This window comes from Pseudopipra pipra, chromosome 16, assembly GCF_036250125.1.
Source record: "Pseudopipra pipra isolate bDixPip1 chromosome 16, bDixPip1.hap1, whole genome shotgun sequence".
NCBI classification, from domain to species: Eukaryota; Metazoa; Chordata; class Aves; order Passeriformes; family Pipridae; genus Pseudopipra; species Pseudopipra pipra.
This window is the reverse complement of record NC_087564.1, coordinates 11,207,484-11,234,458: the sequence shown is the minus strand read 5'-3', so window position 1 is coordinate 11,234,458 and position 26,975 is coordinate 11,207,484. Positions and strand designations below refer to the sequence as shown.

At 39.9% G+C, this 26,975-nt stretch overlaps 3 protein-coding genes across 10 annotated transcripts in view; 2 read left to right on the top strand and 1 right to left on the bottom strand.

Moving 5' to 3' along the window:
* The first annotated feature begins 508 nt into the window (after positions 1-508).
* ZFAND2A (zinc finger AN1-type containing 2A) lies at positions 509-3,695 on the top strand. 3 transcript variants are annotated; one of them, XM_064673126.1, is made up of 6 exons: positions 509-706; positions 1,283-1,377; positions 2,063-2,191; positions 2,393-2,544; positions 3,057-3,146; positions 3,556-3,695. In XM_064673126.1, exons 1-6 carry the CDS (start codon positions 652-654, stop codon positions 3,563-3,565), a joined length of 531 nt encoding a protein of 176 aa, XP_064529196.1. In that variant the 5' UTR covers positions 509-651; the 3' UTR covers positions 3,566-3,695. The 3 variants fall into 3 exon arrangements, with proteins under 3 accessions (XP_064529196.1, XP_064529197.1, XP_064529195.1); XM_064673125.1 differs by lacking the exon at positions 3,556-3,695 and having other exon boundaries at positions 546-706; positions 3,057-3,549; XM_064673127.1 differs by lacking the exons at positions 3,057-3,146; positions 3,556-3,695 and having other exon boundaries at positions 545-706; positions 2,393-2,548.
* The window catches only part of C16H7orf50 (chromosome 16 C7orf50 homolog), a 123,011-nt gene continuing 99,092 nt past the window's right edge, over positions 3,057-26,975 (top strand). For 2 of the 5 annotated variants that reach the window (XM_064673116.1, XM_064673112.1), the window contains exons 1-2: positions 6,583-6,698; positions 8,347-8,504. In XM_064673116.1, the coding sequence (XP_064529186.1) occupies positions 6,635-6,698; positions 8,347-8,504 (222 nt within the window). In that variant the 5' untranslated portion in view covers positions 6,583-6,634. The other 3 variants (XM_064673113.1, XM_064673114.1, XM_064673115.1) reach the window with 3 other exon arrangements.
* On the bottom strand, positions 20,102-25,224 carry GPER1 (G protein-coupled estrogen receptor 1). Of its 2 annotated transcripts, XM_064673108.1 has the most exons (3): positions 24,986-25,224; positions 24,262-24,410; positions 20,102-22,901 (listed from the first exon to the last, which is right to left on the bottom strand). In XM_064673108.1, exon 3 carries the CDS (start codon positions 22,469-22,471, stop codon positions 21,398-21,400), a length of 1,074 nt encoding a protein of 357 aa, XP_064529178.1. In that variant the 5' UTR covers positions 22,472-22,901; positions 24,262-24,410; positions 24,986-25,224; the 3' UTR covers positions 20,102-21,397. The 2 variants fall into 2 exon arrangements, with proteins under 2 accessions (XP_064529178.1, XP_064529177.1); XM_064673107.1 differs by lacking the exon at positions 24,986-25,224 and having other exon boundaries at positions 24,262-24,916.

The window sequence follows — 26,975 nt, the reverse complement described above, 5'->3', positions numbered from 1 at the left end:
TCTCCCCCCTTTGAGCACCTGTACAACAGGGAATTTGCAGGAATGGGAATGCTTGCGTAATGTGGACACAACTCCCTGGGGAAGCTGGAGAGCCCTTGTCTTCATCACCACACCATCTCACCACCATCCCTGAACTCATTTCCACACCCTTCCCCAGGCCCTGTCGCCCCAGCTCCTTTCCTATCCCAGTGTCCATCCCCATCTCCATCCTGTTCCTCATTCCTGTCCCTGTCCTCATCCCCATCTCCGTCCTCATTCACATCCCCATCCCACTCTCATCCTCACCCCCATTCCCCATCCTCACCCCCATTCCCCATCCTCACTCCCATCCCCAACCTCATTCCCCATACCCACCCCCTTCCCCATCCCCTGGCCCCGCCCCGTCCCCCTGGCCCCGCCCCCTGCCATGACTCAGCACGCCTCCCCGGCTGCCCATTGGCCGCCCGCCAGGCACGCGCACGGTCGGGGCGCGCCATTGGCGCGGGCGGGCGTGACGTCACCGTCGGCGGGCGGGCGGCGGGAGCGTGACTAAGCACGGGGGGCGCTGAGTCAGCGGGACAGGGATAAAGGCGCGGGGCGGCGGGGCCGGCATTGGGATCGTGTTCCTGCTCCCGCTCCGTCCGTGTCCTCCGGTGAGGGTCCCGCCGCGCTATGGAGCTCCCTTGGCTGGGCGAGCACTGCTCGGAGCGCGCCTGCAAACAGCTGGGTAAGTGCGGCTGCCGCGAACGGGGACCGACCCCCGGGACTGGATCCTCCGGGAGGGCTCGTCAGGGTGGGATAACCCGTGTCCTGGGAGGCTGTCCCTATACCCCGAGGCTGTGGGTAGTGGCAGATGCCAGTGCTGCTGCTGGAGACCCCCTTCAGTAGGTCCGGGGAAAGAGAGATAGCAGGAGCCCGGTATGTTTTGTTCTTATACGTGTTAAACTGTTAAGGGATGGTTTTTAAAGAATAAAAAGACTTCCGAGTGTGGGCTTTGGATTTGTACTTCAATTCCAAGCTCTTGACTAGGACCTCATTAAAGTTTCTGTGTTCAGAGAGCTCCTGAGGTATTTGTGGCTTGTGTTTGTCTAATGCTGTGGATAAAACCAAGGAAAACTTATCACTCTTGCTTTTTTTAGTTATAATATTTATAAAGAACGGCATGCTCTCTCTCGACATAATTGGAGTGTGACTAGACAAAAATTAGTTGCTTTAGGATTTATTTGTAGTCCTTTGTGAGTACCCTTAGAGCTGTTAGCTCTGCTCCATGAGAATCTGTTTTCTTTTTTTGTTCTTCTTGCAGATTTCCTTCCTCTGAAATGCGATGCATGTGGGGAAGTGTTCTGTAAAGATCACATCCGTTATGATGACCACAAGTGCAGCTCTGCCTACAAGAAGGTAAGTTCCTGTCTGTGAGTCAGGAATTCACCCTGCAGAATTGCTAAGTCATTTATTAAGGCTGGTCTGACACTTGACATGTGGTTTCCATAAAAATGGATGGGAGAGCCACAAGATGCAAGTTAATGACACATCTGAATTTCAGATATATAGAAACATGACATTTCAGAGGTTAGTACTGCTAGATTCTATTTTCTTTCACTTACACTGCAGCTTCCCAGAGAGGACTGCTTTATATTTTAAGTAATATATTATGGCCTAAAACCTTCTGCAGTCCAAGTTCTTTAAGTTGAAGGACAGCAAACATGAAACTACAGAATAGAACAGAGTGAGGCCAGACTTGATCTCTAGCCTATAATTGGGCTTTGATGTGTTCAAAGGCTGTAATTCTAGAAAACTCAGAAGAATATTTAAAGTCGACTTACCAAATATGTTGCTATAAATTGATTTGCAAAGCATGTCTGTCTATTTTTTGGGTAGTGATTTGCAGCTACTGTTGGGAAGTGTATCTTTAAAAGCATTAGTGAATGAGAACATTAAACACCTGTTTAATGTTACCCATGGGTAAGGGAAGGGAAAGGAGAGAAAAATTGATTTGGACTTCTAATGTTTGGACCTGATTATCTTAAAGGTCTTTTTGAACTGAAATGATTCTGTGATTCTAAACTGTGTTGTGTGTTCTTAGAATGTGCAGGTCCCAGTGTGTCCACTCTGTAACGCACCTATCCCAGTGCAGAAGGGGGAAATACCAGATGTTGTGGTTGGAGCCCACATGGATAAGGACTGCAAATACAATCCAGCACAGCAAAAGAGGGTAAGGAAACTGCTGTTGTAGTCTAAACTGCCTTCCTAATGCTTGTGAAGTTAGGACTTCTGACAGCAGAATTTGTAGAAACTCACTCTGTTTCATCCTAATTCTAAGGGCTCTTGAACATTTGTCCTTCAGCTAGGTCATTGCTTGGGAAGCTGCTCACAGAAAGCAAACATTGCCAACTTCCTTTCCTCTCTTATTCAGATCTTCACAAACAAGTGCTTAAAGCCAGGCTGCAAAAGGAAAGAGATGATGAAGGTGCTTTGTGAACAGTGTGGCCTCAACTTCTGCATAAAACATCGGCATCCCCTGGATCACGACTGCAAAGGGAGCAGCCACCCCACCTCCAAGGCAGGGTAAGCTGTACTTAGGGTACTTCAGCTCAAGCTGAGATTTCAGAGCTGGTATCAGGTTGGGGGGGAGCTTGGACAAATAGGGAATTGTTCAAACTACCCCTCATGTCAATAAAATAGCCACAATTTCCTCTTGGTATTTCCAGCTTAATTTCTGAAAGCCTGTGAGCAAGGAGAAAAGCTTGTAAAATGCTTTCCTAAATTCTTCCAAGCTTATTGGTGTCAGTCTCTCCTAATTAAGAATAGGCACTGGCCAACTCAAGTTTGCTTTGGATCAGAATACTAGAATCCTAAAGCTATGCCCAGCACCTCGAAGTAACCAAAAATAATCAATACACTATGAAGCCAAGTTTAAACTTAATTGTAATAAAAATCTCTTGCAGACAGATGTACCTTCATTGTTCTGTGCAATAGGACTGTGAGACTTGTGTGACAGATGCAGATGATTAAATTGAATGAAAGAGTAAAGCTACAGACAGGGCATAGGTGCTGAGCCTGGTTGTGTTTGTTTGTAGATATGCAGCTCTGATGAGAGCCTCTCACACTGCCCTCAAATCCCCGGCAGCAATTGGAGTGCCATCTAATGGGAATCTTCAGCACAACAGGTATGAGCTGTCAAGGGGAAAAGACAAATATTGCTTAAAAATAGGCTGGTGTCAACATGGTGTAGCAGTGCCACTGTCATACCTCCAGCTGCTCTAGAGTTGGGAACGCAGTAGAGGGGTTCTGGCAGCACAAGTAAATCTCTGCTTCTCTATACTGAGTGATTAAAGTAGCTAAATAGACACAAGCATCAGGACATCAAGTTGTTGTAACTGCAGGTTGGTCTCCCACCTGCTCAGAGTGAGGCTTGGCCAAGTTCTGGAAAAATGGTTTGTCATCAGAGTGCTGAGGAAAGCACAGCAAACATGCAAATGAAAACAATGGCCCAGGCTCTTCCCTGGCATCTTATATCTCCTTGTGAATGAAAGTTCTAGTTGTGTAACCCTTACAGTGCATTCTTATGTCTTTCAGGTGCAGGTAGTAGAGGCTCTTCATATCTGGATCAAACCTCTGTCTAAACTTAATATTTTCTCTATCTCTTTAAATTTCTATGCAATTAACTTATTTTTGTATCAGAATGTTTTGTGTATTCAATAAACTTTCCAAGCCAACGTTATTTGTTCCTATATTTGGAATAAGAACTTTAATACTATGAAAAATATTTGATGGAGGAAACTGGGGAATGGTGGTAGAAAGAAGATTACAATTAGTATGAAACACAGCCAGCTTTGCTTAGGTCATGCAAAGTCTGAACTATGAGTTCCCCAAAATGAAAATCTGAAATACGAGCTGTTCTCCTATGTCTCAATCCCTTTGGAAGTGATCTAGCACACAGTGCAGTGTTCTGTGTGACAAACAACATCAACATGAAGCAACTTTTATATCAGCTGCCTCTTGGTTTCTGAATGTCATTAGAAGCACTTGATTTATAATCCATGCCTACTTTTTCTAGGCCATGCCTGAACAATTCACTCACTGAAAGCTGGTGCTCACAGAGGCATGTGCAGTATAATTCTTCATCATTTATTGCCCCTTAGACAGAAATCTACATTTGCAGGGGTGTATTTTGCAGCTGGGGGAGGGGGAAAGGAAGCCAGAGAAAGTAGCATTAACTGTGTCTATGTAATGAGAACGAGGCCAAAATGCAGCACTGTCTGGGGAGGCTACTCTTGCAGTCTTCCTGAAAAGCTTAAACAAATGAAGCCATAACAGATAATGCTTCATCTATTACCCTGATCAGCTGTCCTAGCTCTTTAAAACTGCATGACCATCCAGCTGCTTTGCTTGAGGCCTGAAATATTGTAGGTTGATGAGATGGAAATGTGCTGTTAATGAACAATGCTAATTCCCCAGCTGGGATCTAGGTAGACCTCTCATTCAACTAATTGTGAGAAAAATGCCAAGGCTTACTGATGTCAGGGGGTCAAGACCTCAATTTCATGTGTGGCTGGAGCCATTCCTCTACACACTGGGGCTGCTGGGCTGGAGTGTTGGCTTAGGACTAACTGGGGGGTAATTGCAGTCCCGTCAGTCCCCTGCAGCTATGAGTGTCCAAGGCTCCTCTGCTGAGGTGGGAGGGTGAGCAGTTGGCAGAGCAGAGGGTGCTGAGTTCTTTGACCTGGGAAGAATAATCTTTCATGATAGTGTGAGAGATGTGAGTGTAAGTGCAGTTAATGCCTGTGCTTTGTGCAACCTTGAGGGGCACTGCAGCTGTGCAGAGACTCTTGTGCCTCTTATTTCTCTTTGACCAGGTTTAATTCTTGGAGTACAAAGGCTGCCTAAGGAGGAAATGTAGATTTATGGCCCTTCACAGGGATGGCATATAAGCAGTGAACACCCTGAGTTGTAGGCCTTTCATAAGAAAGGGAAGATGTAATTTCTGGCCAACACAGAACAAATATCAGTGCTATCCCATATTAATGTTTGGCCCATTGTGATTTTTCCTCTTGGAGAAATTTTTGGAGATCACTGCTAATTGGCCAAACTGAATATGTAATATATAGGTATGAGTTACCACTGTTCATTCCATTTAATTTAGTTTTATGCAACCATGCAGCCAAAATTGTGATTTGACAGTATCTGTAATACTGTGTTTAACCACAGGATGTCACAATAGGATATGCAATAAAATGATCTTTATTTTAGGGAGTCTAAACATAGATGACATGCTTTCCCTATTCACATTGGAGCAAAAGCTTAAATTACAACTTTAATTTTAGGTGCCACCACCTACTGATTATTCCGTGTGCTCTAACGCCATAACTCAGCCCTAGCACATTGCTACGTTTTATATACATTTTGTTTTATATACATTCTCTATACATTTGCATACATTTTATAGTTTTTCTGTATAATTTATAACTGGCCACCCATTCCCCAGTGGTGCCATGCACCCCACTGGTGCTATGGGAGGGGGTTTCTAAGGGGAGCAACAGGGTGGAGGACATCTACCAGAGCCAAGAGGCTCTGCCCAGCCCAGCAGTGATGGGTGGGGGACGGGATGGCACCTCACAGTCTGGGGAGAAGGTGGAAGGGGCAGAATGGTGGAAGTTTTGGATGGGAGAAGGATGCAGAGGTGTGAAAGGATGCCTCTGCCCAACAGGGAGCTGTTGTCACCAGCACCTGCTACCACATCCAGCATTTCATCTGGCACTGGGATCCAAGCAAAGGGAAACAAAAACTGTGTTTCAGGTTGTCATGAAAAAATTGCTTCATCTATGTGTGTGTTTGTACACTGTATTCTGGTCCTTAAATTACCAAGGGGAGATGGAGATGTTTGTGCACGTGGTATTTATAGAAAATGAAAACATGGAAGCCAATTTGCTTCCTGGAAACCTTGTTCTTGGAGGTGTTTTGTCATCCCCTCAAACCGCAGCGTTCACTTCTGCCCACACATTCCCTCAGACCAGGTCGGGACACGGGTGATGCTGTCTCAGACATGGAGCCTTTAGGATCTGTGGGCTGAAGGGGATCATGGCCAATCTCCAGAGAGCCACATCTCCCCGTGTCTGCATGGCCCTGGCCCCCACGGGAGCTGCTGTGCCGACAGCACTGGGCTCTGGCTTCCACGGACAGTGAAGGGTGGGAGCTGTCAGGCTCTGGAGATCCCTGGCAGGCCCTGAGGGATGCTTGGCAGGATGCAAGTGGATCCCTGTCAAGCCAAGGGGGTCCCTGTCAAGGCATAGGTGATCCCCATCAGCCCATGGGATGATCCCTGTCAGGGTCCCTGTGAGCCCAAGGGATGATTCCTGTCAGGGCACAGGTGATCCCTGTCAGCCCATGGGATTGATCCCTGTCAGGGCACAGGTGATCCCTGTCAGCCCAAGGGATGATCCCTATCCCGGGAATGACCCAGCCAAGAGGCGGTGCTCTAGGCGGATCCCGGCGCACACAGATGACGTCACACTCCCCCGCCGAAGCCGGTGGATCGCTCCCCTGCACGTGTGTTCCCGGTGGGCGCTTTAACTCCGGAGCGGCGCTTCCTATTGGCAAGTGGGGAGATTGGCGTTCCGGGAACCAACCAGAGCCCTCCGTTCTCCCCGTGTAGCCAATGGGAGGCAGGGGGCGGGCCTCGGCGCCAAGCGTGGGGCTCGTTGAATGTGAAGGATCGGGAGGTGCGCGGGGACGGGCGGGGGCGGACTGGGACCCCCATACGGGACCGGCGGGTTCGGGGAGGGAGGAGGGGCAGCACCGGGGTGTCCCTGTGCGGCCGGGGCTGCGGGAGGGCTGGGGTGGCCCGGCCACGTGCACGGCGGTGGTTGAGGGGCTGCCGCGAACCAGGGGTGCTGTGCTGGGAAGTGAATCTGGTCGGGGCGTGTTGGGAAGCGATCCCGGGGTCTGTGTTGGGAAGCAGAGACGGGGGTTCTTGTTGGGACGTGAACCGCGGGGTGTGTGCTGGGAGAAGTGAACCTGGAAGTGTGTGTTGGGAAGCATCCCAGGGCTTGTGTGTTGGGAAGCGAACCTGGGGGTGTCTGTGTTGGGAAGCAGACCCAGGGTCCTGTGTTAGGAAGCGGACCCGAGGGTCTGTTGGGAAGCAGTCTCAGGTGTTGTGTGTTGGGAATCGATCCTGCTGGTCCTGTGCTGGGAAGTGAACCCAGGGTGTCTTGTGTTGGGAAGGGATTCTGGGGGTTTATGTTGGGAAGCATCCCAGGGCTCGTGTGTTGGGAAGCAGACACAGCAGTTCTGGTTGAGAAGCGAACCGGGGGGTCTGTGTTGGGAAGCAGACCTAGGGATCCCGGCTGGGAAGCGATCCCGGGATCTGTGTCGGGAAGTGAACCTGGGGTCGTGTGTTGGGAAGCCAGCGGGTGGGTGCTGGCTGTGTGGTGCCCTCCTGCCCAGGGCATGGCCATGCCTGGCCTGGTCCTGGTATCTCTAACTGAGGTGCCAAACCCATCGTTTGGTGGGTTCTGCTGTATTGGGAACCTGCCAAAGCGTATTTGTGGGTTGTTTTATCTGTCAGCGTGTTTCAAGGTAAATATTTGTGATTGAGCCAACAGTTGCCTTTGTGCTGTTAAACAGAAAGTGACGGTGTTGGGGCAGCTGTGGAAAGCCACTTAAATCAGATTTTCTCACAGAGAAATTGTGTGGACTTACAACTAGACCTGGTTTCAGAACTGGGTTTTCTGCAGCTCCTGTTTGCCTTCACCCTTATGCCAGTGTAAAATTAAAATAAAACTAATGAGGCAATTCTTTAAGCATTTTTTTACCACATTAATGTGTGTGGAAATAGAAAAGCTTGCAATTTAAACAGAACTGATGGCTTAAAACTGTTTAGTGATCACATAGGCTTATTTTTGCTTGTATGTGTGTATGCACGCATATGTATTTTATTGAGATGACTGATAGTCACATTAATGTATGTTGAGATGAGAGAGTTTTGATTGGTGTTATGTGAGGTAGACAGTTATTCAAACTATTTAATATGGTGCATTATGACCTGCAGAAAGCACAGCATCAGTTATGGGGGGTTTCTACCAGGAGGGTCAGTTAGGCATTTTCCACAACAGGGCCTCAGAGGAGAATAAGTGCTGAGTTTCCTACAGGAGATTGACATTTGAGTTTTACAGTAGCTTAACTGTAATGTAAAGGAAACATGAAAAGATCTCTAAAGTGAATCAAAATTCAGCCCAGACATACATTTCATAGTTAAGTAGTCACAAGTAATTCTCATACCAGTGTAATTGTAGTATAACTGTCTGTATATGAGACTGGTATTTAATATTAACAAAGGTTCTAATTGCAGTGTCGTGGTTCCTGTTACAGAGCAATTCTATTTCAGAATGCCGAAAATGAATGGAGAAAAAAAAGAAAAGAAGGCAGAAAAAAGAAAAAAGATGAAGCAACACGTGGCCCAAAAGGAAGAGCTGGAACCAGAAACTGAACCAGTGAAGAAGAAGAAGAAGCAGAAGCCAAATCTGCAGGTTTGACTGTTTAATTCAGTAAAATATGGATATATTTTTTTATACATTCAGTACTGAACCTGAGTGTACTGTTTGATTCAGTTGCAATAATTCCTTGGATGCAGTATGCCTAGAGTGAAAGTTAAAAGGAAAAGGTAAACTAAGCCAGATGGGATCTCTGTTTGTTTTGGATGCTTCTGCGAAAGACAGAGAATGGGTGAGAGAATGTGGGTGAAAGGGGAACCGAGCGGCACCGAGCAACTGTCATATGGCAATATCGACGCAGCTTCTGTTTCATGTGATCCTGAGTGGCTGGGAAAACATGAAAGATGTTTTCTTGGAAGTCCTCTTGATTTTTTTTTTTTTTTTTTTTTGGACAGAATGTCAAGTGGCCAGAAGGTGTCAGCAGTCTCTTTGTATTCCTGAACACTTTATGAATTAATTTTATGAGATTGCAATTAGCAATATCAAGACATTATTTAAGCAGAGCTGTGTAATGTTTGGTGGTTTTTTTGTGATGGCAGTGGTGCATAAACAGGACCATTCAGTTCTGCTGTTCTGAGTGGTTACTGTAGAGTGAGGATCAAAGAAATATGAGGCAGTTTGGCACTGTCAAGAAGTAGAGATGGAAAGGCAAAGGATTTTTCCTGAGGAATTCTCGAGGGTCACCTCAAGAAGCCCTATTCTTAAAAACTCTCATGTTTCCTGGCCTAACATAAAATACATGTGACAGCTTGTTACTTCATTTATCATGAGATGTGCAGCTCAATGGAGATCGTGTAACTGAAAGTTAGTACTTATTTTGTTATTAGACTTTGTTTAAGCTTGTTGGCAAGAATGTTTTTGAAGAACTTTTGAATTCATAAGTGTCTCTAGGTATTGCATTTAGGGTTTGTGAAGCTTAATATAAGAAAAGCCAACCTATTGGCAGTAGTTATTCAGAGGTCTATAAATTCTTGCAGTTTTGCAGTCAGCAGTAATTTCTCAAGTAGGGAAAGGTTTCATCTTTATCAAAGCAAAAATAGAAAATTTTTGTATTTAGAGCTTAATAAGAGGGAAAATATCTCTTTTCCTCTGTAGGGTGTGTATTATAGACCTTAGATTCACAGTACTATAATTTAGTTTGACTGAAAATATTTTTTCAGGATAAGACCATGTGAAATTGAAATATCAAAATGAAAATGTTATTGCCTGTATGATTTCATGTAAAACTGCAAAACATCCCAAATGGGCTTCAAGCCTCTGCCAAATGAGGCCTTTTTTGACCATCTGATGTCAGGTGATAGATAAGTCCTTGGAGCACACAGATTAGCTCTTGTGGGCTGTGCAGACTGTGAGAGAAAGAGCAAATATTAAATGGAAAGAAGAATCCTTAATGTCAGGGAACACCACTAGGCACAACAGTTCTTAGAATCATAAAAGTTGATGCCAGTGAGTGGCTTGAACATGTATATAGTGTGAGTTTAAGGGAATGCCATATAAGGTCAATGACAAGCCATTTCTTGGCATCAGCTTTATAAACTATAACTGTTGATAGCAGAAAAGCCTAAGTTAATAGACCACTTTTTTTTTTTTTTTTATTTGGAGTGACTGTTGAGAATGAAAAATGTGAGGCAGATCTTACACAAATTTATTTCATTGGTTAAAGAAAGCTACTTCCCAGTTTGATTGTTACTCAGAGTGTATACTCCCAGCTTTGTGTGAAATCTTGGTTCAGACACGCTGGCAGTTATGCTTTAAAGTGCTTTTGGCCATCAAACCTTGTCAGCATGGAAAACGTAGTAGAAAAGAAGGTAAAATTGCTTGTGTGTACAGGAGGATCAGGAGGAGCTCTGGGGCTGCAGTGATGTGCTCAGTTAGTGTGGAAGGTTCCACATATAAGAAATTTGGAACAGAAATAATTAGGGCAACTGCTGAGAGTGTTTATTCTGCAGCCTTACTTTCTTTAGTTTTATTTCTGTTACTTTAAAACAAGTTGGAATTTTGCTAGATCTGCAGGAATTCCTGAATCGTGACAACTGGATTCTGATGAGCTGTGAGTGACTTTAGTGCAGTAACTGAATTAAAGAAAACTCTTTTGGGCATTTTTGAAGTAAGGGTGGGTAGACTCCAGTTTTTCCTAAGGAGTCTCAGGTTTGGTAGAAAGAAGTCAAAGGCTTTGGTGGGACACTGATTCATTAAGTCACTTTACTTTCCTCTGATTTACTTTTTTTTTCTATTGTGGTACAACAAATTTAGTCTCCAAAGTAGAAAATACAAATCTCTAATTGATTTTGGTAGAGACCTGCAGGCAAGTTGAGCTGTGTTTAAAGTGTCTGGATTTAGCTGTACACTGATCATTCCTTCGTGAAATTTGTTTCAAAAATTCTTCCCAACTTCAGACTAAGGCATTTTTCCTTGGGACAGCTTGACCTTTCAGAGTAATCTTGATGTTTTATTGACTTTCATCTACTCAGTTTCTTCTGTTTACATTAAACAGCAATAAGCAATTCAAGACCAATATAAATGTTTTCATGAGTGATCTTAGAACCACGCAGCTCTAAATGACACATCTCTGGTGAAGCTGAGCATTACAAATTTTAAAACTTAATTCAGCCTTGTGGTTTTTCTGACTGATTTTCCTAATGTTACTGTTCTATTTAACTTGGCAATAACCACACATTTTAAATGTTGTCGTTTCTTTTGTTAAGTGCCTGGACATTTGTTTTATGTGGTTTTTAATGATTTTTGTAGTTTAGTAATATATTTATGTGTTAGACAGTGTAACAGTTGAGTTCATTCTTGTGAATTGTCAGATAACATAGGCATAAAGAAAAGAGATTTAAAATGTGTCTTCCAGGCTGGTGGTTTGAAGTTAAATACTGGCTTCTTAAATAACAACTTTCTGATGGATCTTGTCAGAGACAAGTTAATTTTGTTTCAGTTCTCTGAAAAAAAATATTTACAGTATTGTTAATGTGTCATCTTGAAATAAGAGAAACGTTAGAAGTGTTTCTTTGCAATTACCCTTGTCTTGCTTCTGGTTATGGATTTCTTCACCCTTCAGACTTTGAGCTGCCTCAGTGTTGTGAAGCAGCAGTTGCAGCACTGTAGGTAGGGAACAACACGTGGCTGCTTTTTCTAGGAGGGCATTTTGAGTTCTGCCCAGAATGACCTTAATGTATCAAATGATCTTGTAATTTATGGGTAGATCTTGTTTCTGCTGTTTTCAGAGCTGGTTGCTTTCTACAAAACAGTAAGGAATTCTTTCTGAGTAGGACATCTATTAGGCAAGACTCATAATTCATAATCCATAGCAAACAGTATTAATTTCCTGTTCCTTCCCAATTTAGTCTAGTAAACACTGTAACTTCCAGGAAAACTACGATGACTAAGAGACAATCTATCTTTATAAATCAAATCCCCTTGTTCATGGTTGAAGGGTACTTTAGGTAATGCTCCTACAGCCAGTGGGTGTTTCCTTGTGTTTCCTTGTTATATTCAGCATTGCAAATGGTTGGAGGAGGAGAAATCATTTTCCTCGGATAAAGGCAGGATCAGTGGGAAAGGAATTTAATTTTTGAGATTCCATACAGATAGTACAAACAATGGCAAATAAACAAATGGTGTTTCTTTCATCAGAGTGTGCAGGTGCCCAAACAGTAAGATCTGTTTACTAAATGGAAAATGACTAAATCTGTAGGGAAGGGGTTTTTCTGTTCAACTGTTTGGAGGTTGTCATAAAGAGCAATATAGAACTATTAGGCTGGAAAACAAACCAAGAAACAATGATTCTTTAAAATCAATGTTTGCTTGTAGCAGTGGAAAAGCCCATAAAATTATGTTTAAGTTGTGGAGGGAAATATTTTGGCAGGAGCTTGGTGGAATAACTAGGAATGTTACCTTGATATGATCTCTAATGCTGCTTGTAATCAGGTAACCAGGGTAGTGATTTGAATGTTTAATGACTACAGACCAGACATTGATGCAAACGGATCCAGCAGATGCTGTAAAACTATCATCAGAAAGTGTATTTATTTGTTTGACAACCCACTAATTCATCCCAAAGTCTGTTGTTGAAATAATGAGTTGTGGATGATTTGCAAACAAACTCAGTAATCCTTTAGTGTTCTCTTAATTTATTTTTCTAATTAATGGGAAGCTTATCTTGTAACCATCAAAATAACTTGGTTTATATTTTCCCATCGTAAGAAATGCCATTAAGTCAACTTAGTGTGGTGTTGCAGGGTTGTCTTCTGATTATCAGACTACCAGTACTAACTGTGTCTTATATACGTTAAAAATATATTTTGGAAACTGCTTGCATTTCAATTCCACTGTCCATTCTTCCTGCACTTGTGTAGTTTTGCTGTAGTGGCTTAATCCTTAATTATTTTGTAAGAAATATGTAGAAAACTAATCTTAAATATTGGGAAAAAAAGGAAAATAAATCTCAAAATGTTAATTTTATTTAGTATAACCTCCTAAAATAAGAATCTTGTCTTGTTTGGTTTTTTTTTTTTTTTTTACCATTTTTAGAATATCTTTAACATGCAAATAGAGTTTTGTCCGTGTTATGAAGAGAAGATGACATAATCTTTCATCTTTCCCTATCCCTGCATCTCCCCCTGTGCCTTGATGGAAGGATACATCAGCAGAAAGCAGTTTTCCAGTTATAAAGGGGAGGGTGAGAGCTATTTCTCAAAATGGCCAAGATAAATGTCAGGGTGGACATTGGTGTGGTCTCATTAATCTGCTGGTTTTGGTCAGTCTTTGAAATGTTTGTTTGGTCAGTAATTGAAATGTTGGGCCTATTTCTCTTTGCTTTAGGCTGCCTTTCAGTTGAATGTTTATTCTTGGTTTATTTGGGGTTGTTTTACTTGCACAAAGACACAAGTTTGCTGGCCCGTTGGCTTCTTATTGGCTTGTTCTACAATGGCCTTCTGATAGTTGAAAATAATTATGAAGCTCTAAATCCATGTGGCATTTATGACTTACTCTGTGTCATCTTACTTGGCTTATCTGCTTTCTTATCTATGCAATATTCTCAAATTAGGAAAATTTAAAAAAACAACCAACCACAAAACAACAAACTTTGAGGGCAGCTGGTTATGGGACTGAAACATTTGTTTCCTGCTAGCACTTTTTCCTCAGAATATTGATAGAGTTGCTTTAAATTATTTTATTAAATTAACAAGACATTTATTTATTTTTAAAAAAAGGTAAATTTAATTGTGACACCACGTAGTGTTTATAGAGAATAGTAGGCCTTTTGTAAACAGACATGTCTAAGGAGGTACAAAATAATGTCTGAAATATGAATGTGCATAGATTAGGCTGAATAATTTTACATTCCTTTGAAAATTATTTTTGTAATGGTACGAATAGATTTCCCAGGAAAGAGTATTCACAGCTGGGAAAACAGTTGCTACTTTGAAGATGGTTTTCCCAGGCGAAAGGCTCACGTCCCCAACTGTGTTTGGTATAAACAATATGTGGTGTATTTCTTACTTTGTTTAAAGGAATTGTGCATTCTTCATTACATATTAGCCAACGAGAGGGTCATCCTAATTCTGGGTATTTGCCTTAATCTGTATCTATTCAAAGTTAATTCCTCACTTTTATTAATAAAGCCAGGGTATTAAATTAATGGGGAATTTGGTGGTGAAACACAACAGCCCCTTCTTTGCTATTAAGAGGGGGAAATTCCTCCTTCTGTTCTTGGAGCACGTACTTGTCTTTCCTCTCAACCCTCATTCTCTACTTAGTGGTGAGACCTTCCTCAATGGTTCTTGCTGGATTTCCAGTATAAATCCTTGCTTTCATGACTTAGCTGCAAATAGCTTAACAAAATTGAAGTTCAGGACAGGATTCCCACTTGTGGGCTCAATTTGTTGAGTCTTCAAGCAGCTGTTGAAGGAGCAGAGGCAAGTTCTGCTTGACTGTGTGTCACCCAGCTCCAGTCCAGTGAGAACACTGTTTTCTGCACCTTTTCAGTAATGATTTTATTCTGGTTCTGTATTAATGACTTTTAGCTCCTCACAGACAGTCATCATCAATGAAAAGGGCTGGAGAAGGCCCAAATTGTCGAATGTAGAAAATTTGGCACAAAACCTCAAAATATGTGTAACTTCAGTTAAAAAAAAAAGTCCTTTTACATGTTTGATTTCACAAAACGCATTCACTTGACAAGACATTAAGTTGTAAGCTTGAAAGGATGTTTGCTACATTCTGATACAGGATAAAGTGCAGAGAAATGGGCATTCAAAGGCATTTATTCATGACAGGGCCTGAAACTTGGATGTGTGTTTTGTGTTACATAATAATGCAAACCTGATTCTTGTGGATTTGTTACTTCCTCCTTATTGTTCTTGGTACTATTTTGTTAATGTTAATTTGTTCAAAAAAATAAAAAATGGCACAGATTTGGATATTTAAAATGTTTATTCTGAAAAGCAGCTGTTTTCCCTGGGCTTGGTGGAATGCTACTGCTTTTCTAAATAACATGTGAGTCTGGTATGAGGATTTTTATAAAATACAAATTTTTCTGTATCAGTGGAATAGATTCAGAAATTAAAACCTCCCAATGTTTTGGTGCAGATAAAAGGGGGGTGTTGGGTGCTTCCACAGTATAAACAAGAAACTAGGAGTTTCCTCCTTCAAAATACCTTTTGTGTTTAGATGCAATATTGTGAACCACATGAAAGAGCAGTGTATATTTATGTATGTTAATAAATTACAGCAGAGATAAAATGACTCTTGGGTATTAGATCAAAGCCACACAGATTAATAAATACTTGGAAAGTGCTTGTCTGTTACATCCAACAAGTAATTAGAACAGAAAATTAATCTTTTGACTTTTAGAAGCTGCCTGAAATATCGAGGGTACAAGCATGAAGGTATTTGACAGGGGAACCAGACTCTGAGTGAATTTACCTGTTTCTAATTGAATCCCACAGGAATTCTGTAGGACATCAAACGGAAGATCATCAACCAGTGTTTTATTAAATTTCTCAGCATTATCTTAATAATTATCTTAGTAATCTGTAAACCAGGCTATTGCAAACAGCATATACACATAAGGGCAGACAGCTCTTCCTACCATCCTACATTTTGAAAGATGTCAGAGCTGTTCAGGGAATGTACTGAAGGCTTAGAGCTACATCACTTAAAAAGGAGCAGAGAGGTTATGTAAAGAGAATAGAAAATCTAAAATATGTGGGGAAAATACATGGAACTGTCATTCCATCCTATCTTTACATTATGTACTGCATCCTAAATGGGAGTTATTCATATTTACCCATGTGTAAAATGACTCAGTGGTTACAGAACTGTGACACTGAACTGTAATACAAAGGTCACTGAAATTGGTCATGGACTTTGGAGCCTTCATGTACCTCATTGGCTGGTCCTTTTTTTAAGTCACCTTTGGAATAGACAAGTTTTTCCTATTTTGTTATGAAATTCTCATCTTCCATGGCTTTCAAGCCTGTACTCCATGATTTTCTAAAGGCATTTTTAATAAACTTGTGAGGTTGGTTTTTTTTTTTGTAAATAGTTTGTTTTCATGGTTGAAGTTTGCAATGCTCTGTTTAAAACGTGGTTATCTTCCTTACAAAGACTTGTCTAGATTAAGTCACGATCTGGTTTGGGCTTAGAATAGGAGCAGCCAACTGTCCTGATCCGATAGGTCTTGTAATAAAATCTCTGACAAAGACCTGAAAGGTCTCACTTGTTATCAGTGGGAGTCAAGAAGAGCACAAATCTAGCAAGGGACAGGGACAGTTTTCCATGGATCCTCATGGGCCCTGTGTTATGGGCTGAGGATGCAGCAGGTTCTGTGTGATCCGATGTGAACTTTAGCAGCAGCTCTGCCAGCAAGTTTGTGCTTCTGATCCCACAACACTTCAACAGTGTCACACTCATCAGGCATCTTTAATTATCACAGATGTCATGTTTCTCACTGTTCTAGAGAATTAGCTTGCAATATCAGAAGTAATTCTGACTTCATGTGTTTAAAAACCAAGCAAGTTTATAAAGTAAGCTCTCCCACACATCACTGTCTGTATCTTCTTCCCACCTTGATACTCAGTTGTCAGGTGGATGTTTGGATTATTATCCCATTGTTTAAGTGAGCTCTTTCCTTGGTTTCTTTCTCAGTTTGCTGTGTGCACTCTGGAGCACAAGAGTTAAAAGGTTTCTGGAGCCGGGTACAGGCTATTTCTCTTTTGTAGTTCTGAGTGGAGAGAGAATGAAAGGAAGAAAATCTTATTTGCCATTATATTACTGTTTCTATTGAGAGAATGCCTGGGAAAGGAAATATTTCTCCTGCTGAGGCAGAAAATAAATCTATCTCCAGCACTATTAGGCAATTCTAACACTGAGCTCCTTCTGCAAAAATCGCCTTAACTCCAATTTCTAAGGATAATTTAACAATATCCTAATAATTTTCCTGTTTCTCTACTATGTGGTTTTTCCCCATAGTTTTTTAAAAGTCCTTTCGGAAAATACATTCAATGCAATTTGAAAAGGTCTTAAATAAACCTTTTCAGTGATTTTACTTGCAGGTCAAGTGAGCTGGAACTTGTAAGCAAAGCTGCTGCTTTGGAAAGGTTTACCCTGTTGCATTAAATGTTTATTTAGAGAAAGTGGGTGTTACTTTTTGGTAATGAACAGTTCAGTAGTTTGTTAATTTAGAGCTTTGAAATTTCTGTATATACCTGCAGCAGACTGTTGGAACAGTGGGCTGGAAACCTGAATATGGTTTTATCACAGGGGCTGAAGAATCTCAAAAACCATTCTAAACACGCAGGTGATTTTTGTGAGACTCAGACAATCATCTTTAGATTTTGTAGTGGAATTTAATGGACATATGTAAAATAAATGAAGTAGGATGTAGGAGACTGGGTTGAAAGTGGAGCTAATCCTGCACTGTCTGCAGTCCTGAGAAGGCATTGCTGTCCCTTAAATGAAAAGCAAAACCCCTTATCTCTGTTGTTTTCAATCAAAATCAAATTAATTCGTTGGTTCACCTTCATGGATAGCTATTAAAATTCAAACCTGATTCTTCATGCACTCACTTGTTTTTACTTATGCAGAAACAAGTTCAAATGGAATTAATGATAATCAGGGTTGAACTTGCCATGCTTTTACTTACGGTAAACCGCTCTTTAGCACATTTTTTATGTGACAATCCTAACCATTTAAAATTATCCAGACAACCTTTTCCCTTTTGCAATCTTAATAAACAGATGAGAGAATACAGCAAAATCCTTACACAGGAAAAAATTCAGTTATACTCTAACATAACTTGATGGCTGGAAAAAAGATTAGAGCCTGCACTGTACAGCCAGTGAATTTTGTTTGAAACACAGATACTTAGTCTGAAATTTTACAAGCATTTTCTTGTGAAACTTTGTGTTCAATTTTTTTTTTTTTTTTAAAGCTTGCAAAGGGAGAGGTGACTTTTCTTACATCTTGTCCGTATTCTGTCAGTCTTGCACAGAATCTGGGATCACCTGACTCATTGGTTCAAATTCCCTGTCACATGTCCTCCCATCGTGTAATGCTTTTCATAGATGAATCAAGCTTTATCTTTAGACTGACTGAGTTTGCATTTTCTAGATGTAGATGTTGTGCCTGCACAGTTGGTATTTAGTGTATCTCCTAAAACTTAAAAGTATGTAAAGTTGCAGCATCTCTTTAACATGTTAAAATGGTCTCAGATAAATATTTTTCTTGTGTCTTTTTACACAGCTGAGGGAAGGCTGTTGCTTTCAGTTGCATGAGGTCCAAATTAGTGCTTGTCTGTGCTGTTTGCATTTATTTTGTTTCTAGATATTCAATTATACTCTTCATTCCAGATATTCTTGTGTTAAGGTATTTTCAAAAGCAGTTAATGGTTTCAGGCATTCTCTGATTATTCTCCCTCCCCTCTTTTCTGTAAGCTTTTTGTAATACTAGACTTTTCTTGTCTAGAGGCTTGATATAGAGTATTATAGCAAAGATTGTAAGCATCTGTGATAAACAGGTTTTTAAATCTCATAGTTGTCATCAGTCCAGCATTTTAGAAATGCATATGGAATTCTTTCCTTAAATTAAACAACTGAACAATTTGTGGGAGACCAGAGAAAAAAGTGAAGAAGTTGTATGAAAATTCTTGTCCCCCTTTCCTCTATAGAAAAGTTTTAGTTTACTGATGATTATGCTCTTTAAAATTCAAGAAAACGACACATTTAGCACAGAACTATTTGGTTCGTGGATAAGCCATAGGAATGAGTTATTTGCAAGATGATGGACTGCAGAAAGCATGTTGTGTATATAAATACATGGAAGTTTTATGGTGTTTCTGCAAATATTACTTTGTACAGTTACTGTTTAAAAAAAAAAAAGGTTTTGGAAATAAGTGTGCCACTTTTTCAGCTGGGAGAGTACTTTGCATTTGAAGTAAGTAGTGTGTTTAAATTTAGTAATTTCATGCACAGTTCGTAAGCATGTACCAAAATATGACCAGTAGGGAACTCAACAGGTATTTTAGATTTGTTAATTTGGTTTTAAACATGCAATAGGTTGTTTCGAGTTGAGTAAATATTTTCTTCATACTATAGTAATCTGATCTTTCCTAGATTTCACTGTGTATTACTGAAAGTGATCATTTAGAAACAAACTACTTCATAGCATGTATGAGCAGGCATTTGCTATTGCTGTTTGTTTATTATTATAAGCTTCTGCACAAAGACTTTCTTGACTTGTGTTCTACAGTGGTAGTAAAAGGGCTTCTACCATAGTCTTGATCAAAAACCTGATCCCTGTATTGGAAGGAAGGAGGAGGGGAAAGGAGCTTATTCCTATAGAACCAAAATAAGCAACAACTACAATTGGGAAAGTATATTCCTGTAACCCCAAGTAAGTTATTTGTTCATGTCAAGTGTCAAGATTACACAAACCTAATCTGTCTTTAAACTCGAGATGTATCTCAATTCACAGAATTGCATTGCCAAGATAATTATCCATTCCTTCAGCTCAGGGTTGTCTGAAATAGTTGTCTTTGAAGGTGTGATGATGCCCACTGACAGTCCCCAGGACACGAGTAACTGTGGCTAATTCCAAAAGTGAAAATAATAAAGAAAAAGGGCTACGTGTGCTGCAGCCCAGTGGTGTGAGATGTCTTGTTAAGTGTTGTTTAGCAACTCATGCTATGCTTGCATTTCTCTTGAGAGAAGATATATTTGGTGTTCTGTGGGGAAGATGTGACTGAAATGACATTGTTCCTTAACCCGCAGTTGCCTCGGACCCCACCCTGCAGTTCCTGTTTGAGCTGCAGGAATATCTGATATCTATTTCAAATTCAGCCATCATCGTCTTGTGGCCTTTCTGTTTATAGGTCAAGTCTTTTGTGGCCAAAACTTCCACTAGGAAGCTCGAGATATTTCATGAGAAATATGAGTGGAATCATTGTTTTCACTGTTTTCTTTATTGCTTTATTAGCTTCAGTCGTTGTTTTAAGGATCTACGTTTAAAAATGCTTTTAAACCTGTTATTGTGCTAATTAATTCATGTATGACATTTAAAAATAGGACAAAGTGTCTTATTCTGCAGAGTTCTGGTGCTTCAGTCAATAAGCACAGAGGTGAAATGGGTTTGTTCACCTCAGAGGTGCAGCAAGTGATGTTTTAATGATCTTGCACACTAATCTCTAGGAACTTTATAGCTTCCTCTGAACAAGTTCAGCAGTAACCTGTGCTAAACATCAATCAGATTTAAAACCCAATTATTTTCTAGAAGAAAAGAGACACTATTGTTTTCCAGTAACTGGTGCTACAATTTGTTTGCTTAGTATAATTAATCTTCAAATGAGCAAAGCAGCCTACATACATCTTAAAACCTTGAAAGGCCAGTGCTCTCTGGAGGTGGGATGGACAGTGCACAAGGTGCAAATCTGATAATTGCCAATCACACTCCCCATTACGTAAGTTCTTCCTTTCTAAAAATAGAGGCTTCTGTTGTTTTCATAAGCACTATTTACACCCTTTTGCAGCAAGTGGCACCTCTGTAAAAATCACAGCATTTTGTTCTGGCAATCAAAATAGACCTTTTGAATGGAAAGAGATCTTGTGAAACATGCATTCAGTTCTGAAGGCAGATGTGAATGTGAGTGTATGTGTATGTGCACTGGCATTTTTAACACAAGGCCCAATTATGTCTGTCCTGGGAGAGATGGTTGTGGTCAGCCCTTGAAAGACAGAATGAAGCACTACATTTTGCTTTTGTGAGGTTCTTTGAGATGAGTAATATAGTTACAGATGATTTTGGTTTTGATCAAGTAAACATGTAAACAGCAGTTTACATTTAGGAGACGAAAACTCACCACTGTGCTTGATTATATTATGATTAAAAAAAAACTTAATCATGGAAGACATGCTAGGATACAGTGACAATAGTAGTATGTAGTTCTTCTAAGCAAAGTCATTTATCTTAACATGTTTGGATGGGAAAAAAATCAATGTTTTCTGCATCTCCACGTCAATATGTTGTAATGATTTTTCCCCATTGTTAGGGCAGCTTCATTATTTCAGTGGAAGTTATATACACCAGCAAAATAGAATCTCTGATAATCAGATTACATCTAGAGTCTTCCTAACTTGATAAAATTTTCTCCTCTATTGTCATTCATACATGTATAATACAAAATAAAGCTTCTTCAGTGCTCAGCTTTTAATAATCCTGTTCTTAATTAAATATAAATCTGGCTAAAACATATTCTTCTACATCAAAGTCTTGTCATAAAAACATTTTGAATATAAACTTTCAATACTCAGTAGAGCGATACACTATATATATGTATTCACAAATGCACTTTTTTCTGTTACTAGCAAGCATTTTGTTCACTATTTGCACAACTTCACAGTCATATGTTTTATACAAGGACTACTCAATCAGACTTCTGATTGCTCGTTACTGTCAGGGATGACAGACGTTAGGGCAGCCTGACAGAAGCGATGTAACGTTGACATTTTTGTTTTCTGTTCAATGTACAGTCGCAGTTTGTCTCTGAAGGTTTCCCCTAGAAAACTGTAAATTAAGGGGTTCAAACAGCTGTTAGAAAAAGCTGCCAGATTCACAATGTGTCCTGTTAGAGGATAATCGTGCCTGAAGGATGGGCTGTTTGAAGAGACGGGCTCGTTTTTCTTCTGAAGAAGCTGGACGCTAATGAAGACGTTTTCGGGTAACCAGCAGATAAAGAAAACCAAGACCACCACAAAAATCATGCGAAGAGCCTTTTGCCGCCGCAGACGAAGACTCCTGTGCTTGTGGGCTTTTATAAGGACTCGGACAATTAACGAGTAACAGAGACCGATGATCACGAAGGGGATAATAAACCCCAAGGTTATTTCTAACCACTGGATTTCTTTTACATCTGCAAAACAAAAATAGACCTCTCCGGTGTGTTGTAAATGCACGGCCGTGAATGGGACCAGAGCTGCAGAAATGGATGCCATCCATATGAGCCCGCAGCTCAGTCTAGCGTGCTGCATAGTGCGGAATATGTTGGACCTCATTACTTTTGCCAGGGCTAGGTATCTGTCAAAACTCATCCATGTCAGAAAGAAAATGCTGCTATACATGTTGATCTGAAGGAACAAAGACATAAAGGTGCAAATGATAGTGATATCATAATACTTTTCGTCAAGATTAAACACCTCAATGAGAGAATCGGCGACTAGAATGAGATCGGCCACTGCCAGGTTTATGAAGTAAAGGTCTGGGATAGTCATTTTTTCCCGAAAGCTTATGTTGACAACCAGTATCAGAATGTTTCCTACGAAACCGATAGGAAAGAGAAATATTGTGTAAAGACATGATAAGAAAAGGCCAATAACATATTGTTGGTGTTCCGATTTATCTGCTAGTCTAGAGGATATGCTTTCGTTACACAAATGGGATCCATTCAGGTTAAAAGTTGTGCTGTTACATATAACAGGGGATATTGAGGCAGAATAAGTTTCCATGGTTAAAATATCTGTAGAAAAGATATTAGCAATCACAGTTTGGTGTCAGTACCAAAAAATCAGATTTTTGGTTGTCTTCAACTAAACTTCTAGTAAGCATTTTTGATTGGAGTTGGAAAAGATGGAGAATTTTGTATAGAAAATTAAAATTCTTTAGAAGTCAGATTAATTAGACTTAAAACTGACCCAAATATAACACTACAAATAGTAAATGTCTTAATTTGTTTTACAGGACACTATATACATTGTAAATGATAGAATTTACAGTTCTTGTGTGCCTTAAGATCATGTAGGAATCTTTTTACCATGATGGTACTTGTGTCTCTTTAATAAAAGCTTTTCATCAGCAGTGTTTCTTCATGCAAGTTGGAATGCAGTAGAATTTTAGCTCCATTTGTTTTCTTTTAATAATCAATGAACATCCTTGGACCTGCAATTTGCAAATGGAAAACAATTAATCTCGTATTCCAGCACTGTACCATGTGCTATGTGCTGCTTCTAACTTAATACCACAGCTGAGGTTGTAGGAAACGTCATGTTTTAATATATATGCAAAGGTTCAGTTAAAAGAATTTAAATTTGTTCTGGATGATAATATATTGTGAGGGCAGATCTGTTAAAATGGTGTGTACCCTTCAGGGGTTCAACATCAGAAAATGCAGAAATACAGAGAAATCGGATGAGTGAGTTTAGCCTAATAAAGAAAAATGGTGGTTTTTTACATATGTATTTATTTTATCAGCTTGTAAGGCTATTAAATAGCAAATTCTGTGGCTGAGAAAGCAACAGAGATGAAAAGCAGTTGGTTCCTGCTGCTTTCAGTGGGAAGGAAAGGCAGATTTTAGAAATGAAGGTAATACAAGCAGCGTATTGATTTACACCAGCATTATTATACTCAATTTGCTTTTCTTTGTGATTTATTATGTTTCACTGACTTCCGGGTAGGAATGGAAAATACCAGTTATCAGATTTGTTTATTCATAAATGTTGACTGTTATGGACTTGAAGCATTGCTAGAAGTTTATTTAAAGGAAAAAACAACCAAACAAAAGACATCCCAAACAAATAAAACAGCAAGAAAATTATAAACCAGGGTATTTTGTGTTAAGTTTTAAATATTTTGAACTGCTTTAATCTTCATCCTCCTGTGAACCCCTTGATTTTATTTACACTAAAACATAGTTAAAAAAATTGTTTGCTAGTAAAATTCATGCATATTTCCACACATTAATGACTTAAATCCTGCCGAGGTACAGTCTGGGGGAGAAAAAGGAGCAGACTACTAATGGAGTAGGAGTGTTAGAATATTTTTAGTCAGAAATATAGCTCTGAGTTTGCTTAAATGTATTCAAATCACCAGAAGTAGCTACAGATACTTAAATAAAGATAGGGGTTCCAGAGCTTTTATTTCCCAGTGAAACAGGCATAAGTTCCCAGTACCTGTTGCTGTGTTTTGAATCGTTTTAAATCTTTATCGTTTTAATCTTTAGTGTAAATCTTTATGCTAAAATATCCATAGGAAATTACCCTTATTAGAAGAAGGTTCGCTGTTTGTTTCGAGCAGCTGTGGAAATCAGACATAAACTGTTGTCCCTTACATAAGGTCCTTTTATTTGCAAACAAGGCAGTAAAACTGCTTTAAACACAATAAAAGATAAGTTAGCAGCCTAAGAAATTGATTTTAAAAGGTTGGTCTGTGGTCAGATTTTAATTACATCTGAAAGGCTGCCAAAAGCCAAGTAGTTACAAGCATTACAGGTAACTATGTACGGTGAAACACTTTATTTTACCTTAATTCCATTTCTCCAGAGCTGATTTTCCTCCAGACAGAGCAGCAGGCTGGTCCTTGCTGGGAACACACGTAAAGGAGGTGCCAACTTCCACTGTTCTCTCGGTAAAAAACTTGCCTTTAGGTGTGCAGAGCTGCAGTGGATGCCACCTGTTGATGATTCAGCATTAAAAAGAAAATCATATAAAAGTCTATCCTGCTTCAGAACATCTGAAATAAAGGATAGTTTACAACAGCAAAATGCAGATCTTGCCGCATGTCCTTGCCAATAAAACAAGCTTTATAGATTCCCAGGGTTGTTCTAATTTGTGTGCAGTTGAAGTGCTGCTGAACAGCCTTATAAGGCTGGAATTAACCCTGTTTCTGCTGGTTTCTTTTTTACTAGCACTACTCAAGCATCTTTTCTCTCGTATTTGTCAGTTTTATTTTGCCTAACGTTCGTTGCACCCTCCTTTCTGCCTCTGGCATTTTTCAAAGTTATATAGTCCATTCAGACCTATAGCTCAGCTGATCAATAATTAAGAGGGTTTGATCAATCGTTAAAAGATTTATTTGCAAATTTTAAGGAAGCATGTTTTATATAGATATAAAGCAATAATTACCACTATACGTGGTGTTTTTTAAAAGCCTCTGGACAATCTAAAGGGGAATATTTGACTGAGAGACCTCAAGCAGCTGAGATGGGTCATTTGCTAAACTGACAAGATAAATTTCAGTTTTCCTACCTTCAAGCTGATCCCATTTTGCCTGTTTTTATTTAAATTTTCAGGAATATATTGTCATCCTCTTACTTCTTGGAATTGCTCAGCTCCGAATCACATGGATAAAATACTTCTTTTACAGAGAATGCGGAGCTTTGTGTAAAACCGCCAGTGCTGCAGGTGGAGTTTTGCATTTCCACTGTAGGGGGGAAAAAACCCACTTGCCATTTCCAGTAACACCACCTACTGGTGGCCAGGGTTCTTAGAATGGAAAGAAAGCTAAACCTTTCTCATAAAACAGAAGTATTTTATTTGTGGTAGTTGCTTTCTGTGATTATATTGACCTCATACCTGAATTTCAAGTACCATGAGTGGTTATGCTGTGCATTGATGCAGCATCTGCTCCTACTGGAATAAGATGAATGGGAGCTCAGCATTTAGGACTTCAAGAAGACAATGGGGCAGTTTCAGAAGTGTTGAGTAAGCAACTACCATGTCATTATAATGCCTGTATGACACCAGTTACAGTGGTGAAATAGATTACAAAAGATCTCACGTGTAGAAAAGTGAAGCAAAAGTTCTTTAAATGAATGGCTTTGGGAGTAGAACCACTTTGCCTTCATTGAGGCAAATATGTTATTTGCTGATTCTTTTGTATCACGCTGTGCATAGGAACAGAGGATTTTGCTAGTGTTACTAAAAGAGTTTTTTAAGATGTTCTTGCACGATGGCTCCTCGTAAATAGTTTGGGAATCAATTATGATTTAGATCAAAAGAATGTTTGCGCAAATTGGTGCTGGTAAAAATTTTCTGAACAGAAGATTTCCACTATGTGTGGAATGGCTTTATGGAGTGTTTTTTCTACAGGGTGATGAGGACAGAGACTAAAGTGTTTTGTTTTGAGAAGTGTACAAATATGATGGTGTTATGGGACTGGAATAATTGTAATGTAGAAAAATCTTGTGATACCAGCTTTGAAGGTCTTAATTTTTTGGTGTCATAAAAGAACAGGATAAAAAGAGTCTTTATTGTTGTTTGTTGATCATGTGGTTTTGCTGTACTCAGTTCTGTCCTTCAGAGCTTCCACTGATCTTGTAAGGGCCAGAGGGATTTTCTACTTTACTTAATGTGTAACATTCGCTTCTGGGTATGGGTTGGTTGTAATTAGGGGGGCCTGAATTTGATAGTCAGCTGGTCTGTTTGTCCTTGCTTTTCTAGCTTCGCATATCATCGGATTTGCTATGAAAATGTGTAGGTCTGAGCACTAATTTTCTTGTTTGAAGTCATGGTAAGAAATACGTCACTTTGCCATACTTCCAGAATTGTTAGGAAAGTCTCTTTCAAAAGGCCCATGAAGAAGCTGTTTTCTGTGCTAGTACAACTATGAAGTGTAAGAGGCCGAATCTGGTATTATGAATATTCTATTATTATGTCGTAACTATTGAGTTCTCTATTTCACTAAGTATTTCATGAGATGATCATGTGAATCCTCTGAATCCTGCTTCCTAAAACAATGACGGCATTGTCAGGCTCTTGTTTATGCAGTCAAATTATTGTTACTGATTAATCTATCTTAATCTCACTGATTAATCTATCTTAATCTCACTAATTTGAGCAGCTGCCGAACATTGTACCCTTGCTCTTTCCCTATCAGTTGCAGCTATTCCATGGGACTTCACAGCGAGTGCCTGAATGATCCATAGTCACAGCTGTGACAGTATTGAGTCTCAAAATTCCACCTGTTGTACCTTATTGTGATTGTTCCTGAGAACAAGCATGAAAGCAACTGATGCAGTAGCATTTTTATTATGTCAGACTTCAATAATCCAGCATTCAAAATTCTCCTAGCAGTTTATTTTTAAACACAAGTAGTAGTCAACTTGTAAAACGCTGTCTATATCTCAACAAACATGTCTACCACCCCAGAGTCTTTCAGGAGCAGTGATGTAATTGTCTGTGATGTACTTACTAGCACCAGGAGGCAGAATGTGTGGTATATTAGAAGATACTCTGT

Bases quoted from the DNA above. Each gene is read 5' to 3' on its own strand.
- ZFAND2A (XM_064673125.1), top strand. From the start codon at position 652: ATGGAGCTCCCTTGGCTGGGCGAGCACTGCTCGGAGCGCGCCTGCAAA. The intron at 1,378-2,062 runs GTAAGTTCCTGT...GTGTGTTCTTAG, and splicing joins GCAGCTCTGCCTACAAGAAG to AATGTGCAGGTCCCAGTGTG. The intron at 2,545-3,056 runs GTAAGCTGTACT...GTTTGTTTGTAG, and splicing joins CACCCCACCTCCAAGGCAGG to ATATGCAGCTCTGATGAGAG.
- GPER1 (XM_064673108.1), bottom strand. From the start codon at position 22,471: ATGGAAACTTATTCTGCCTCAATATCCCCTGTTATATGTAACAGCACA.